The sequence below is a fragment of the Bos indicus x Bos taurus genome, chromosome 25, assembly GCF_003369695.1.
Source record: "Bos indicus x Bos taurus breed Angus x Brahman F1 hybrid chromosome 25, Bos_hybrid_MaternalHap_v2.0, whole genome shotgun sequence".
Classification (NCBI taxonomy): Eukaryota; Metazoa; Chordata; class Mammalia; order Artiodactyla; family Bovidae; genus Bos; species Bos indicus x Bos taurus.
Window position 1 is genome coordinate 9,055,330 of NC_040100.1, and position 15,464 is coordinate 9,070,793.

At 52.9% G+C, this 15,464-nt stretch overlaps 2 protein-coding genes across 3 annotated transcripts; one reads left to right on the top strand and one right to left on the bottom strand.

Annotated features, from left to right (window-relative positions):
- The first annotated feature begins 4,638 nt into the window (after positions 1-4,638).
- CLDN4 (claudin 4) lies at positions 4,639-6,398 on the top strand. The gene has a single exon (XM_027527588.1). The coding sequence runs from the start codon at positions 4,938-4,940 to the stop codon at positions 5,565-5,567; it is 630 nt and encodes a 209-aa protein (XP_027383389.1). The 5' UTR covers positions 4,639-4,937; the 3' UTR covers positions 5,568-6,398.
- Positions 6,399-7,286: 888 nt separating this feature from the next.
- METTL27 (methyltransferase like 27) lies at positions 7,287-11,694 on the bottom strand. Of its 2 annotated transcripts, none has more exons than XM_027527617.1 (6): positions 11,567-11,694; positions 11,161-11,278; positions 10,510-10,638; positions 10,162-10,297; positions 9,690-9,782; positions 7,287-7,676 (listed from the first exon to the last, which is right to left on the bottom strand). In XM_027527617.1, exons 2-6 carry the CDS (start codon positions 11,275-11,277, stop codon positions 7,414-7,416), a joined length of 738 nt encoding a protein of 245 aa, XP_027383418.1. In that variant the 5' UTR covers position 11,278; positions 11,567-11,694; the 3' UTR covers positions 7,287-7,413. The 2 variants fall into 2 exon arrangements, with proteins under 2 accessions (XP_027383418.1, XP_027383419.1); XM_027527618.1 differs by having other exon boundaries at positions 11,161-11,281.
- Between the last annotated feature and the right edge of the window lie 3,770 nt (positions 11,695-15,464).

Genomic DNA, 15,464 nt, shown 5'->3' on the forward strand with positions numbered 1-15,464 from the left:
CTTGCCTGCTGAAATCTCCATCGTTGCTAGAGCCATCAAGAGGTGGCCAGCGCACATTGGCCCGGGTTTGGATGTGAACACCCGTTTGCTGAAAGCATCTAGGAGATCCTGCTTCCGGGACAATCCAGGGAGATGGCTCACAAGTGACTCAGTGACACAATCTTTACACTCACAGGGAATTAGGACGCCCCTTTGCAGATTATTTACTGAAACTTAAACAAATTTTTAACTTAATGACATTGTCTGTGGTTAAAAAACAACAGGATCTTAACTTGTGTCCGTGGGCAGAGAAGTTAATGAACTCCTGCAAAAACAAGTCATTTAGAAACAACTTTCGGCTAGACTAATTTTTCAGCTGAGAGTGAAACTGCTTCTTTTTTTCTTCAAAAAAGCCATTTGGTTTTATACTGATCAAAACGTTATGTCTGGGGAAGAATAAACTTTTTTTTTTTTTCTTGGCTGCACTGCACAGCATGTGGGATCTTAGTTCCCTCACCAGGGATGGAAACTGCACCCCTTGCATTTGAAGCGTGGAATCTTTAACCACTGGATCACTAGGGAAGTCACAAGAAGAATGATTTTAAGCTGACACTGACTTACTGGCTTTGGAGTTCCAGGTCCCATAAGATGAGTGAAGGGGCCGAGACCTGGGTCTGCTCAACCCTCAGAGATTCTTCTGGGTGCCTGGCAGGGGTCTGGTGGACCCGCACAGACCAGGGAGGGACAAAGAAAGTTCAGAAGGTAGCAGAGCACCTCAGGGTTGGATGAGACACTTTATCTGTCCCTTTCCCAGGGACACTCAGGGAGCTGGGCACGAGCACTGTGCGTGTGTGTGTGTGTGTGTGTGTGTGTGTGCTGTGATCAAAGACTTGGCTGAGCCCCTGGGGCCCTGGGGACCCTGGTCTGAGAAGTCCTAGTGGAACCAGAGCTGAGGGGCTGTTGGTTTGGGACATAAACTTGGCTCTTTCCTCTTCAAGCTTTTCAGCTCACAAAGGATTTTCATATCCTCATCTTATTTCACATCTGGGAGAGGTGCTAACGCCTTCAGTTTTCAAAGAGAGGTGATGCTCAGATGTGGAGCTGGCTTCCCCCGAAGTCACAGGGCTGGTGAGAGGTTATGGGCAGGGATAGGTGAGATGATCTGGTTGGGAAAGAGGGTTATCATAGATTTAAAAAACCAGCATGTGGTGGCTCAGTGGTAAAGAACCCGTCTGCCAAGGCAGGAGACGTGGGTTTGATCCCTGGGTTAGGAAGATCCCCTTGAGAAAGAAATGGCCACCCACTCCAGTATTCTTGCCTGGAAAATCCCATGGACAGAGGAGCCTGGTGGGCTACAGTGTATGGGGTCACAAAAGAGTTGGACACAACTTAGCACTTAGAAAAGTGTAAGACACAATTCTATTGGCATAAAATTAGTGTCTGTTGGGAGAAAGAAAAAGATGTAAGTGCTAACCCTGCCCTCCCAGCCTCAAAAGCAAAAGTGATGAATGGCAGACACATTATTAAAGTGTCACAGTGAAAGGTTGTCTAAGCTGTTGGGAGGACCAGGCTTGGGGAGCCGGAGTGGGTGTAGCAGAAGTGTTCTGGCTTCACTGGTGTTTTTCCTTTTCCTGGGAGGGGCCCAGCCAGTGTCTCCTGGCATGAATGAAGCATCAACAAATAGCTCTCCAGCTCCATTCATGTGCAGAGGGTTCATGGCTCCCCCAGGACCGGCTCCTAATTCTCTTTCATACCTGGGCACCTCCAGCTCTGCCTGAGCTCCCCCACAGAGCCCCCCTACCCACCCCGACACCTCCCCCCTTAGCTTGTCCTCTGGGGCTCTCCTGCAGCTGTCCACCCCTCTAGCTCTCAGCCCCTCCCCCATCTCTGATGTGCTTGGCTGAGCTGGGAAGGACAGCTTCTTAGTCATTTCTGTTGGGCCACACGTAGAAGGTTCTAGGGCCTGAGTGCTTCCCCACCCCTACTCCTGCTTCTCCAAGTGCCAGCTGACGGTGTCCCAGAACGAGAGCCGGAAGTTGGCAGGGGCTGTCGTGGGGTGAATGAAGGCCTGGCCATCTGGCCAATTCACTCTTGTAGGCAGAAACCTTACAGAAGGGCTGGGATGACCGGCCCGCCCCATGTTGGGCAAGCTCTCCCCCTCCCCAGCCCTCTCTAGGCCTCAGTTTACCCATCTGTGCAGAGGCAGTAAGAGTCTTTGCCCGGCTCACTGATGGGCAGGCTGTGATGAGGTCATCCCAGAGAAGCACTTATCCTGCATCTCAAAGGGTAGTTATCTCTGTTGCTCAGTCCACAGCCTGTGTGCGTGCCGTTCCTCAAAGCCTTGTAAGGAAAACGCCAGGAAGGCGTGGTCCTGGCAGAAACCATCCCTGTTTGTGTTGCTGTGTGTGCTTGGGAGTGAGGCCGGGGGAGGGGAACCGGAATAATGCCTCCTGCCTTACTGAGCACCCAGTATGTGTCAAACTGGGCACTGAGCTCTGAGGTTGAATATCCTCAGGAGCCCCCAGCATCGTCCAGCCCCAGGCTTGACGCCCTGGGGCGGAGGCTTTGTGTCTAATCTGACCCAGACACAGTTCTTTGAGCTTCCTGAAAGAGAGCTTGCGTGACTTGGGTGGAAGCCTTCTGTGAGCTATCTGAAGCGTGCTGATGGCCGGTGGAGCCCCCAGCCTTGTAGGGGAGACCGAAGTGTTTACAGTCAACCACAGTACAGGACTTCAGCTTCTCCATCAAGCTAGGTGATGCCCGCCAGCCCTGTGGTTCCACGGGCCATCAGCACACTTCAGATAGCTCACAGAAGGCTTCCACCCAAATCATGCAAGCTCTCTTTCAGGAAGCTCAAGGAACACTGTCTGGGTTGGATTATACACCCAGCTGCCCCAGGGCGTCAGGCATGGGGCTGGATGATGCTGGGGGCTCGGGGACTAATGGGAGCCCTGGCCCCTGGGATGAGCTCCCCAGCATGTGGAGCTCTGCAGCACGTGGATCACGTAGGGTGCCCTTGATCCAGTCAGGATGAGCCCGGCCACTCTCTCTCACCTCCATAATGGCTGCTTCTTTAGGTTCCCAAAGTCCTCGGCCCTGAATCAGGCCCTTCCTGGTCCTCTGCCTGCTTTCATCTTCATTCTGTCTCCAGAGACTCCCCCTTCTTTTTTTTTTTTTAATTTATTTTTGTATGTGGACCATTTAAAAAGTCTTTGTTGAATTCATTACAATACTGCTTCTGTTTTATGTTTTGGTTTTTTGGCCCAGGAGGCACATAGGGTCTTAGCTCCCTGACCAGGGATCGAACCAGCATCCCCTGCGTTGGGAAGCGAAGTCTTACCCACCGGACCACCGGAGAAGTCCCCCAGAAAGCCGCTCAGCCTGCATCCACTGCCTCTGTTCACAGCCCAGGGCTCCGCGGTGCCCGAGGCAGACATTTCTGGCTCTTTCACTCCGGCCCCTCCCCCATTCCCCCTGTCTCTGGTCAGACTGGATTCCTCTGAATCCGTCTGGCTCCCAGAACTGGCTGCATTTCCCCACCTTGGGCACCTTTGTCCTCGCTGTTCCCTCTCTCTGTTCTCCTTCCCCTAGTCTGGCTGCCTTGCCCAACTCCAGGGGGACCCCTCCATGGAGATTTCTGTCCTCAGAGTCCTCTGCTGCACAACCCAAGAATTCAGTGCCGCCTGGAGTTGAGCCAGGCAGCTCCTCCTCCCAATCAGGCCCCCTCCCTGGCAACCCCATCTCCAACTCCATCTGATTTAACCCTCCCCTTCGAAGTCTCGTGGGACTTTGCTCCCGCTCTGGCTTTATCGGAGGACCGCTCTGTGTATCTTCACTAAGTAAACACCTGTTTGTTGGGCTGAAGTCCCCACAGTCTGATCCATGGCTTTCTCTTGCTGACTTCCCCCACCACCTAGTTCTGGCCAAGCCAACTTAGCTCCAGCAGCAACTGGCTGAAACTTCTCAGCTTGGGGGTCCGGGAGTGGGGTGGAGCAGGCTTCCTTCTCTCTTTGGCCAAAAAGGTGTCTCCTCCAACACCCATCCTCCGCAGGGCTGGGAAGCCAGGTGATGGTGGGGAGAGAGGAGGAGGGCAGGTGAGGGACCCAGGAGTCCTGGCGCCCCCCAGCCCCTTGCTCCTTAAAACTGGACCTCACCAGGCCAATGTCCAGACCTCAGGTGAGGATGGTGGCTGGTGAGACTCTTAGCTATTAATAATTATCAGGCCAGTGATGAAGCTGATACAGACTCTGCCAACAGTAATCAAGGTGGGGCTGCTCTTTGGCATTTCCAGGACTCTATCCTCAGACCCTCTCCCTGAAGGTGGTCACACAATCCCCCACTCCCACCCCGTCCATCCATCGAAGCCTGGAATGAGGGAGCTCTGGGACGTGGGGATCCTTCTCTTCAGGTCCCCAACCCAGCTGGGCCTGACTCCTCCTCTGGCCCCTCAGGGATGTCCAGGTGCTTGGAGGCTGTGACTCAGTGTCTGTCTCCTGGGTGACCTCAACAGGGGCCTGGGGGCAGGGGGAAAGGGCAGTTTCCTCTGAGACTGGATCGTGACTCAGGGGCCCAGGGCTGGGACCTAAAAGTCCCTTTGTTGGCAGGCTCAGGAATCTAGAGGAACTGGTCAGGGGGGCGGCTCCAGGGACTGAAAGCCCTCCCTCGGCCTCCGCCCCTCCCGCGGAGCACCATATAACCGCACCAGTTTTGAGCCGCGAGCTTGTGGCAGCTGTTGGCAGGAAGGGAACTGGTCGGGTCACATTCGCTGGGTTTGTGCCTCTCTCGGGAGAGACGCCTGAAGCGGCTCCAACTGGCTTTGCCCCCGGACTCCCTCCCGGTGTAAGGCCTTGCTGCGAAGTAGCCGTCCGCGGCTCCTGGACTCCTACAGCCTCCAGAGCCGGATCCTCAGCGCCTTTTCAGGTCCTAGACGCGTCTCGCCTCTTCGCCGACGCTGAGCCATGGCTTCCATGGGGCTGCAGGTGATGGGCATCGCGCTGGCCGTGCTGGGCTGGCTGGGCGCCATCCTGAGCTGCGCGCTGCCCATGTGGCGCGTGACGGCCTTCATCGGCAGCAACATCGTCACGTCGCAGACCATCTGGGAGGGCCTATGGATGAACTGCGTGGTGCAGAGCACCGGCCAGATGCAGTGCAAGGTGTACGACTCGCTGCTGGCGCTGCCGCAGGACCTGCAGGCGGCCCGTGCCCTCATCGTCATCTGTATCATCCTGGCCGTGTTTGGCGTGCTGTTGTCGGTGGTGGGCGGCAAGTGCACCAACTGTGTGGATGATGAGAGCTCCAAGGCCAAGATCATGATCGTGGCCGGCGTGGTGTTCCTGCTGGCCGGCCTGCTGGTGATGGTGCCCGTGTCCTGGACGGCTAACAACGTCATCCGCGACTTCTACAACCCCCTGGTGGCCTCGGGCCAGAAGCGGGAGATGGGGGCCTCGCTCTACGTGGGCTGGGCCGCCGCTGGCTTGCTGATCCTTGGGGGGGCCCTGCTCTGCTTCAACTGCCCGCCCCGCAACGACAAGCCCTACTCCGCTAAGTACTCCGCCGCCCGCTCCGCCCCAGCCAGCAACTACGTCTAAGGCACTACTGTTGACTCTTTTTAATTTTTTTTCCTTTCATCTTTGTTTCTCCCTGGACTGAGCTCACTGCAATCTGTGACCCTAGGCGGATGGCCCGGCCATGGGCAGCAGGGGACCGGGTTAGCAGCCCCCAGAGCCTCCTGGCTCTCTCGGACACTTTCTCAATGCCACCTCCAAAACCAGCAAGGAGGAATGGAAAGAGACTCCTGGGCCACCCTCCTCTGAATGGCTGTGGACACAGGGGGCTGGCTCCTGCTGGCCAGGACAGTTCAGCCTTGACTTTGCTTGGGCTCTGCCTCTGAGTGGGTGCTCAGTGGACCATGGGGCCCACGTTGACCACCGTCCCCCTTCTTCCATCCTTCCTGCTCCACTCTGCCAGCATTCTCTGGCTGGGCCAGTGAGCACTCAGGCTGGGTCTTGCCCACGGAAACCTGGGGTCATGAGAATGGCCGCCTTGCTCACCTGCCTGCCCTTGGAGCTTAGTTGCACAGAGTGGACGGACAGGTTTAGAGGGGAGGGGTGGAGGTGCTACAAACTGGTTTGGGTAGTGGTGGGGGAGGAGGCCACAGAGGTGGCCCAAGCTGCCTGCACCCCTCCAGCCCCCGACCGTGGCCCCCAGCCCCTTGATCCTGGCCACCTCTGGATCCTCCGCCCCTGCCAAGGTCATTGGCAGCCTGGAGAGGGCAGGAGGAATACTCTTTCTCTGGCCCTCATCCCAGGAAGTCCTGGGGCTTTCCCCTGCCTCCTACGTGGTTTCTGTTTTGTAATTTAAGCTATTTGTCACGGTAATTGCTATTATTTTCTACAATAAATGGGACCTGTGCACAGGAATTCTCTGTATTGATCTGATTTCAGTTGTGGACATGGGGTGGAGGGGCGGGGTTGGAGGCCTGGGCAGGGGGTTGGTAAGGGGCAGGACCCCCGTGGAGTGGCTGGGATGGGAAGACTTAACAAAACTGATATTGGGGAACTGTGAGGCATGGAAACTGGCCCTGACCTTTGTAGCCACCTTGCTCAAGCCCTCTGTTTGTCAGTGTAAAGCCCAGGATCCTCGTGAAGTGCTGGGGACCCTAGAAGGGAGGACACAGGAGAACAGCCAGCCCTGGGGGATGGGCCACCTGCCCTCTCCCACTTTTGTTCAAGGTTTGTCTGGGCTGCCAGGCTGGTCAGCTCACCCTCCAGATCCTTTCTCCCAGCCTGTGCTCAGGCTGTCCCTGCCCTCAGCCTGGAATGTCTTTTTTCCCTCCTCCACCCTCTGAACCCTGTTAGTCCTGAAGGCCCGGCTCCCCGCCTCCTCCTCCATGAAGCCTTCCTGTGGCTCCTGTATGGAGGAGTTATCATCGGCCCTGGGCACATCCCCACCAGTGCTGGTGCTGACTAGTCACCCAGGCCCTTTCACCTGCCCGGCTCTGGGGCAGCCTCCAAGCTACGCCCTGAGATCCTTCACTCTGCATTCCAATCCCTCTAGAGATGAGGAAACCGAACCCAGGACACGTGAAAGTATTCGGTCAGATGTGTGAGCATGGGTTCCTGGTCTGCGGGTTAGAGGGAGGGGGCCTTCCACGTTGGGAGGAGTCACGGAGTCGCATCTGTGGCCCTGCATGCCAAGGCCCAGGGACAGCCAGGGATGGGGGCCCTCTTTGTCCTGTTTCTTCCCTCTGTCTCCCACTGAGACAGACATCACTCTGGCGGGGGGTGAGAAAAACCACAGCGCCAGAATTCTGATGCGCACTTTGGGTCTCATTTAATAGGCACAGCTCTCCTGGGGGCAGGGGTGACTCACTGGCTTCATTTTACAGGCAAAGCAGAGGGTGAGGCCACAGGAGGGTTAGAGGCCAGCTGGGGGCTAGGCACCGGGCCTCCCTCCCTCAGCCTGGGCTGCCGCCTGCTTCCGGTACAGGTAGATGATACCGGAGATGAAGCCGTCACTGTCGGAGGTGCCAGGCCTCACCTCGAGCTCGGAGGTGGCCAGTTCCCACTGGTCTACAGGCCGGGCCACCAGGCGTTCCCATGCCCCGGCCTGCTCCAGCCTGTCCAGGGTAGCCTCCAGCACCTCTTTGTATCGCAGGTTAGATGGGTTGGTCCTGGTGGTCAGACACACCAGCCCACCTGGGGAGGAGTGGGAGAGGAGCAGGTGAGTGGGGGGAGGGCGGGAGCCAGGGACAGGGAAGTTTGTCCCCTTCCCACTCGCATCCTCACAGGCAAAAGTCCTCCCAGCTTTGAACCCAGGCCGGCTGTTTTCCATCTCCAAGCCTCTGGGGCCCACTGCCCCCTCCCCCAGGCATACCTTCTGCTCCCCCAGCTTGATGGCCTCCTATGTACCTTTCAAGGCTCAAGGATCCTTTCCGCTGGGAATTCTTGGCTGAATCCCCTTGACAGAGGGGGCTACCTTCTCACTGCTCACCCAGTCTGTCTGCTGGAGGGTATGGTTGTGTCTGAACACTCATGGGCTTTGGACCTAGAGCAAGTCCCTTCACCTCTTGGCGCCTCAGTTTCCCAGCTTACAAAGCGAGGAAGGTTACCCTGTCTCACAGGAAGGCCAGCACATTCAATAAGCACTGGCTGAATGAATGAGTGACCTCGTCCCTCCAGGTCTTCTCTAGGCACCTACTGTATGCCCAGCACGGGCTCAGATATACTCAGGAGAGACAGGGGTCTGGAAGGCTTCCTGGAGGAGGAGGTAAGGAGAAGCAGGGTGCTACTGGTGGAGAGGGGGCTTTGTAGAGGAAAGGCTCTGAAGCAGAAGAGCCTGTGACCTGTGGGCAGGCAGATTGGCCAGCTAAGGGGTCTGGCAAGCCCAGGTTGGGCAAGGTGGCCTGGTCTCCTTACTGATACAGGTGATGGAAGTTTCCTGTCCCCCTGAGCCTGATCACTACCTCTCTCTCTGACCCCAACACGATGTCCTTGCATCTGTCAGCCTCTGTGGTTCCCTGAGGGTGAAGCCTGCCCGGACCTGCCCTGATTTAACCACAGCCCCTGCTGGGCCCTGCGGGCAGGAGTAGATGAGGTTTTGCTGGGATAGGGCACCTTCGGGCTTCCAGATCCTGTGCTTCAGCCGGGTCTTAACCACAGAATCCTCATACTTCATCACTCTCCTTTCTGCCTGGGACTTTGCTTAGACTGTGCGCCTGTGTGTCACCGCCCCCCCCCCCTCCCCCGCCACCGCCCATGCCAGAAGTGGGAGATGCCTCTCTTCCCTGAATTCTAGGAGGACTGAATACCCACATTCCTGGGGCCTACGTCCAGCCTGGTGTTTTTCCCCTGGCCCCTTCCCAGGGTGTGTGGGGTGCGTGTGTACCTTCTCTCCAGTCCAGAGGCTCCCATGGGGTAAGGCACACAGTAGGAACACAGTAACCACAATCCCTAGCTGCACACCAGCCCCGTGTGTGGAGTTTATAGAAAAGTGCTTATATCTGTCGCTCCATTTCACAGATAAGAAAACTGAGGCCTCCAAAGTGAAAGAGACTCTTCTAATGGCTGGCTCTGAGTTAGTGGGGAAGCTGGAAGATGAGGGAACTGAACTGAGCCCCTACTATGTGCCAGGATTGAAATACAGGCCTTATAGACACTGAGTGAGCAAGTGAAAATCATTCAGTCGTGTCCAGCTTGTTGCGATTCCACGGACTATAGCCTGCCAGGCTCCTCTGTCCGTGGAATTCTCCAGGCAAGAATACTGGAGTAGGTAGTTAGTTATTCCCTTCTCCAGGGGATCTTCCTGATCCAGGGATCGAACCCAGGTCTCCCACATTGCAGGCAGATTCTTTACTGTCTGAGCCACCAGGGAAGCCCTGATAGACACTACTTCACCCAATTCTCACTGCAACGCTTGTGGGGAAGGGACTGTGGCATTCTGCTTATTGGTGAAGATGCAGAGGCCAAAAAGGAGTGGAGCTGTTTCTGGTTTCCCAAAGGCTGAGAGGCAAGATGACCACCTGGGTCTGTTGATGGTGGCAGCTGAGGCCGAGGCTGGGCTGGAAGCTGGTGGCTGAGATGCTAGGCTGTGTGACCCCAGGCACAACGCCACCGCACACCTCGCTTGGCCTGAGGGGTTCTGAGGCTTGTGTCTGTGCGTGTGGAGAAGGGAAGGTGTGCATGGGTGTGGTTGGATGGGCTGCTTCTCACCTGGCTTGGTAACTCGCAGGAGCTCAGGTATCGCACTGCAGGGCACCTGGCCATCACTGAGGGCACCCACCATCAGCACCGCGTCAAAGGTCCCTGTGTGGGCGTGCGGACATGATGTGGTGGTTTGGCTTCAGTGTGGCCTCAGACCACCCTGGAGGATGGTGTTCATGGTGGGCACTGGGGAGGGACAAGGCCTGCTGCTAGGGTCTGCAGGACCATGATCCCTTGGGCCATATGGCAGCTGTGGCTCAGTCCTGGACTGAGATAAGGTCATGGGATGGAGGTTTCAGAGGAAGCATCTCAATGCAAAATTGTCCCTCAATGAGAGATTGAGGGGCTCGGTGTGGGAGGGGACTTGGGGAGGGCTAGGCAAGGGGGATGGCGTCTTGGCAAAAGGAAGGGGCTCTGTCAGCTGTCAGGTGGGCTAGGTCAGAGGGTGGGCCTTGGGCTGTCAAGCGGGGAGGGGTAGTACCTTCAGCGCTGGGTAGTGGCTCCTGGCCCAGGATGCAGAGGTTGAGGCACTGGTAGAGGCCGCGGGCCCGGGCCTGATCCAACATCCCTGGGCTTCCATCCACCCCATGCAGCTGGTGGAAGCCCCGAGCCTGCAGCTGGGGTGGGGGAACCCACTCACAGTTCATACCTGCCACCTCCCAGGTGGGTCCCCACACCTTGAGGAGGACAGTGGGCCCCACGGTGGATGTGGCCCCAGTGTCTGGAAACAGTGAGTCTGAGCAGGCAAGTGGGGATCTGGGGCTGGGGTAGTAGGAATTTTCAGCAAGTAGGGGCTGATGGGAGGGAAGGGGGTCTGGAGTGGCCTCACCTCTGCAGCCACAAGGCCAGTACCACAGGCCGCGTCCAGGATCAGGGCAGCGTGGTGTGGACCCGGAAGGGCTTGCATGAGGCAGTCAACTGCGAGACGGGGAGCACGGTACTGCAGGGCAGCCACATCCTGGGGACAGAATGCTGAGCCAACCACCACCCCATGCTCCAGCATTTAGGGGCCCTTCTTGTGGGGTTGAGTCAACCAAGCCAAGCTGTATGTGTGTGCTGGGGGCCCAGGATCTGGTGGAACTACAGTGAGGGGAGACGCAGATGTGAGGTGCTTTTCTCTCCCAGTGGGCCCTTTCTGTGGGCCTTGGCATCGCTGTCTGCTTAATTCATTGTGATCGCTCACAGCACCTCGTCCAGGTAGCTCCTCTGCCTGGACTCCTGTACCCGGGTGAGGAGGTCTTGGCTCCTGGTCTCTAGGGGCTGCCAATCTGGAAGAGGATCAGAGGGCAGGGCCACCGTGGTTGGGCTGAAGAGGAGTTGGATGGAGAGCAGACAGGGCTGGAGGTTGCACCCAGATCTTACTTCACTCTCACATTCATCTCCCTGGGATGATTCTAGGCTTACTATACCGGCTTTACAGACAGGAAAACTGAGGCCAGGTGAGCGGAGGAGAGCAGAGGTGAGGACATGGCCGATTTACCTGGTCATAGTTCGGAGCCCATTGGTCATAGAAGTGAAGCTTGTGGGCCAGGTCAGTGATGCCATGCGAAGCCCCAACCAGCGCACGCACCTCGGGCAGGCTCCTGCCCTCCGCCATCCTGCTGTGGGGACATGGCCCACCTAAAGCTCTAACCCCCTCCCACTCTCGTGCGGAGCAGAGGAGGCTGTCAGGACGCCTCTGCCCGGTGAACAATGCAATCCCATTTCACAGGAAGGAACACTAAGCACAGAGAGGGCGAGGCTGGACACCTGGGGGCTCAGGGCTGCGGAAGGGGTGTTTCCCGCGGTGGGGGCAGGGGGAGGACCTGCCCTAGTCTCCCAATCGGCCTTGGTGAGAAGGATTCCAGGGTAGAAGGGCCCTTAAGACGTAGGTGGTCAGAACTCACCGCCAATCTGACCCGCCAGGGAGGTGGGTGGGCTCCGGAACGCTGGGCGGGGCCTGTACTGCGAGCCTGGCCCCGCCCCCATCACCCTCAATGATTGGTTTTCCGCTGAGAGAAAATGCCCAATCAGAGCAAAGCGCTGGCAACCCGTCCCTCCACCACCAGCCAATGAGTTCAAAGTTCTTGGGAACGCCTTCAGCCTGGAAAGATTCCAGAATCTTCAGAGACGCTTTGAAAGGTATCCTGGTGGAGGTATATTTCTTTTTCCTCCTGGCTCCTGACGTCCTTTATGCTTCCCCAAAGCCTCAGCTTTTAGGCAGTAGGAGCCTTAGAATTCCGGCGGGACAAAGAGGGACGTAGGATCAGCCTTCAGTTTTAGAATAGTCACCAAGATCCATGCGAGGCTGTCCAGTAGAACGGATGATGGCTTTGTTTTATAATACACGCTGTTCAAATGGCTGTTGAGCACTTGAAGTGCGTCTAGTGCTGCTGAAACCAAACAACTCAGATTGGGACTCGAACCCAGTTGTGCTTCAGATGGAACATGAACCCACAATCTCTGGCTATGGAGCAGGCTCCAAGCACCAGAGAAGAGTGGGTCTGTAGATGGAGGAATCTGGGCCCTAGATTGTGTGGGGCAGTGTCCTCTCTACCAACCTGCATTGCATTGTAACATGAACAACAAAAAAAACTTTCATATTGTTAAGCCACTGAGATTTTAGAATTTGTCTACTACAGTAACTATTGTGTATGTGTTATATATGAAAGAAATGGCAACCCACTCCAGTATTCTTGCCTGGGAAATCCATCCCATGGACAGAGAAGCCTGGCAAGCTACAGTCCAAGGGGTCACAGGAGTTGGACACGACATAGTGACTAAACAACAACAGTAATATCACATGCTCTTTTTCGTATTCTTTTTCATGATAGTTCACCAAAGGATATTGAATATAGTTTCCTGTGCTATACAGTAAGACCTTGTTGTTTATCCATTCTATAGATAATAGATTGTAGCTGCAAATCCCAACCTCTCCCTTGGCAACCACCGGTCGGTTCTGTATGTCTGTTTCTGTTTTGTAGATAAGTTCATCGATGTCATATTTTAGATTCCACATACAAGTGATATCCTATGGTATTTGCCTTTCCCTGATGAAACAGGGGGGAAAGGGCCAGGGCACAACTTTTAAAAGGATGACATAGCCGTCGAGGGTATGACAAACTGGTTAGAACCCACTAGGTCCAAGATGGCAGAAGATTCAACTTCCAGCAGACCCTGAGCCTCGTTACAAGCTCATTGTAATTCACTGTTGTTGTTCAGTCGTGTCTGACTCTTTGTGACCCCATGGACTGCAGCACATCAGGCTTTCCTATCCTTCACCATCTCCCGGAGTTTGCTCAAACTCATGTCGATTGAGTCGGTGATGCCATGCAACCATCTCATTCTCAAACCCAGTTGTGCCTCACAGGGGACATGAACCCAGCTGTGCTTCAGATGGGACATGAACCCACAATGAACTGTGTAATTCATTATGTATGTGTGAAGTAGCTCAGTCGTGTCCGACTCTTTGTGACCCTGTGGATTGTAGCCTACCAGGCTCCTCCCTCCATGGGATTCTCCAGGCAAGAATACTGGAGTGGGTTGCCATTTCCTTCTCCAGGGGATCTTCCCAACCCAGGAATGGAACCTGGGTCTCCCGCATTGTAGGCAGATGCTTTAACCTCTGAGCGACTATCATAGACTATATGACACACCCATCGGTGAGATGACAGGTCTGACTGAGGCTGACCATAAAAGGCCAAAAATGGACAGTGGCCCGATTCCTGGAAATCTCCTCCCCTTATCCAAAATAGTTGGAATAATCTTCCCACTCATTAGCCTATGAAGTTACCTAGCCCATAAAAACTAATCACCCCATGTATCAGGGCCTCTTGCCTTCTGAAATGGCCAACACTCTCTGGAGTGTGTTTCTGTCTAAATTTGTTAATTTTTTTCGGGAATAGTGCTTAGTTGTCTTTAACTTGATTGGAAACAGTTTTGTTAGACTGTGACAGCTGCTGTATCTGTGCATTAAAAAAACATCAAAGCTGATGAATTTTTGTGTAGCCATTTTAATATTGAAGATGGAAGAAAAAAGCCATATTTTCTTCATAAAATGCTATATTATTTCAAGAAAGGTAAAAATACAATTGAAATGCAAAAAAAAATAAAAGATTTATGCAGTGTATGGAGAAGATGTGACCGATCAAACGTGTCAAAAGTGATTGTGAAGTTTCATGTTAGAGACTTTTTTGTTGGGTGATGCTCCACAGTCAGGTAGACGGGTTTAAGTTAATAGCAATCAATTGAGACCTTGAGAACAATCAACATTATACCATGCGGGAGATAGCCAACATACTCAAAATATCCAAATTAAGCTTTGAAAATCATTTGTACCAGCTTGGTTATGTTAATCACTTTGATGTTTGGGTTTCACATAACTTATTTGAAAAATATTTTCTTGACCATATTTCCACATGTGATTCTCTACTGAAATGTAATGAAAACCTTCTGTTTTTAAAGCAAATTATGATGGGCAATGAAAAGTGAATACTGTATAATAATGTGGATGGAAGAGATTGTGGGGCAAGTGAAATGAATCACCACCAACCATACCAAAGCCAGGTCTTCATTCAAAGAAGGGGATGTTGTATATATGTTGGGATTGGAAGGGAGTTCCTTCTGGAAAAATCAAGTGATTACTTTCAACAAGTACTGCTCTCAGACCAATTGAAAGCAGTGAAAAACATCCAGAATTAGTCAATAGAAAACACATAATCTTCCAATAGGATAAGGCAAGACCACATGTTTCTTTGATGATCAGACAAAGACTGTTACATTTTGGCTAGTAAGTTCTGATTCATCTGCTGTATTTGCCAAACATTGCACCTTTGGATGTCCATTTATTTTAGTCTTTACAAATTATCTGAAAAAATTTTTTAAGTCTTTATTGAATTTTTTACAATATTGTTTCTGTTTTATATTGTTTTGTTTTTTTTTTTGGTCATGAGACATGTAGGATCTTGGCTCCTCAGCTAGGGATCGAACCCGAAGCCCCTACACTGGAAGGCAAAGTCTTAACCACTGGACCACCAGGGAAGTCCCTGCAAAATTCTGTTAATGGAGAAATTTTCAATTCCCTGGAAAACTGTAAGAGGCACCTGGAACAGTTTTTTTTTTTTTTTGCTCAAAAAGATAAAAAAATTTTGGGAAGATGAAATGATGAAGTTGCCTGAAAAATGGCAGAAGGTAGTGGAACAAAATGGTGACTATATTGTTCAATAAAGCTCTTGGTGAAAACAAAAAATATGTCATTTATTTTTATTTAAAAAATAGAAGGTACTTTTTGGTCAGCTCAATAAATTCACTTCTTACCTATCACTTTGTTTCTCCCTGAATTCTTTCTGCAATTTGACATAAAGAACCTGAGCTTTTTTTTTTTTTTTTTCTAGTTATCAAAATATTGGCTATATTCCCTGTGTTGTACAATATATCCTGTAGCTTATTTAATCATAGTAGTCCTAACCCTTTCCACTCCCCACTGCTTTTCTATATCTGTGAGTCTGCTTTTTGTTTTAGTAACTAGTTTGTTATATTTTTTAGATTTCACATACAAGTGATATCATATAGTATCATCCTGGTATCATACAGTATTTGTCTTTCTCTGACATTTCATTTAGCCTAATACCTTCATGTGCCTCCATGTTGTTGAAAATATATATTATGTATATATATATATATAATATATATATACATACATACACATATACACCATAAAGAACCTGAGCTTTATTAGGTCCTGAGACCAGGAGCGTGAACTCAACTAAGAGACAATGGTTTCTGGCTGAGTTTGAGTCCTGGGAT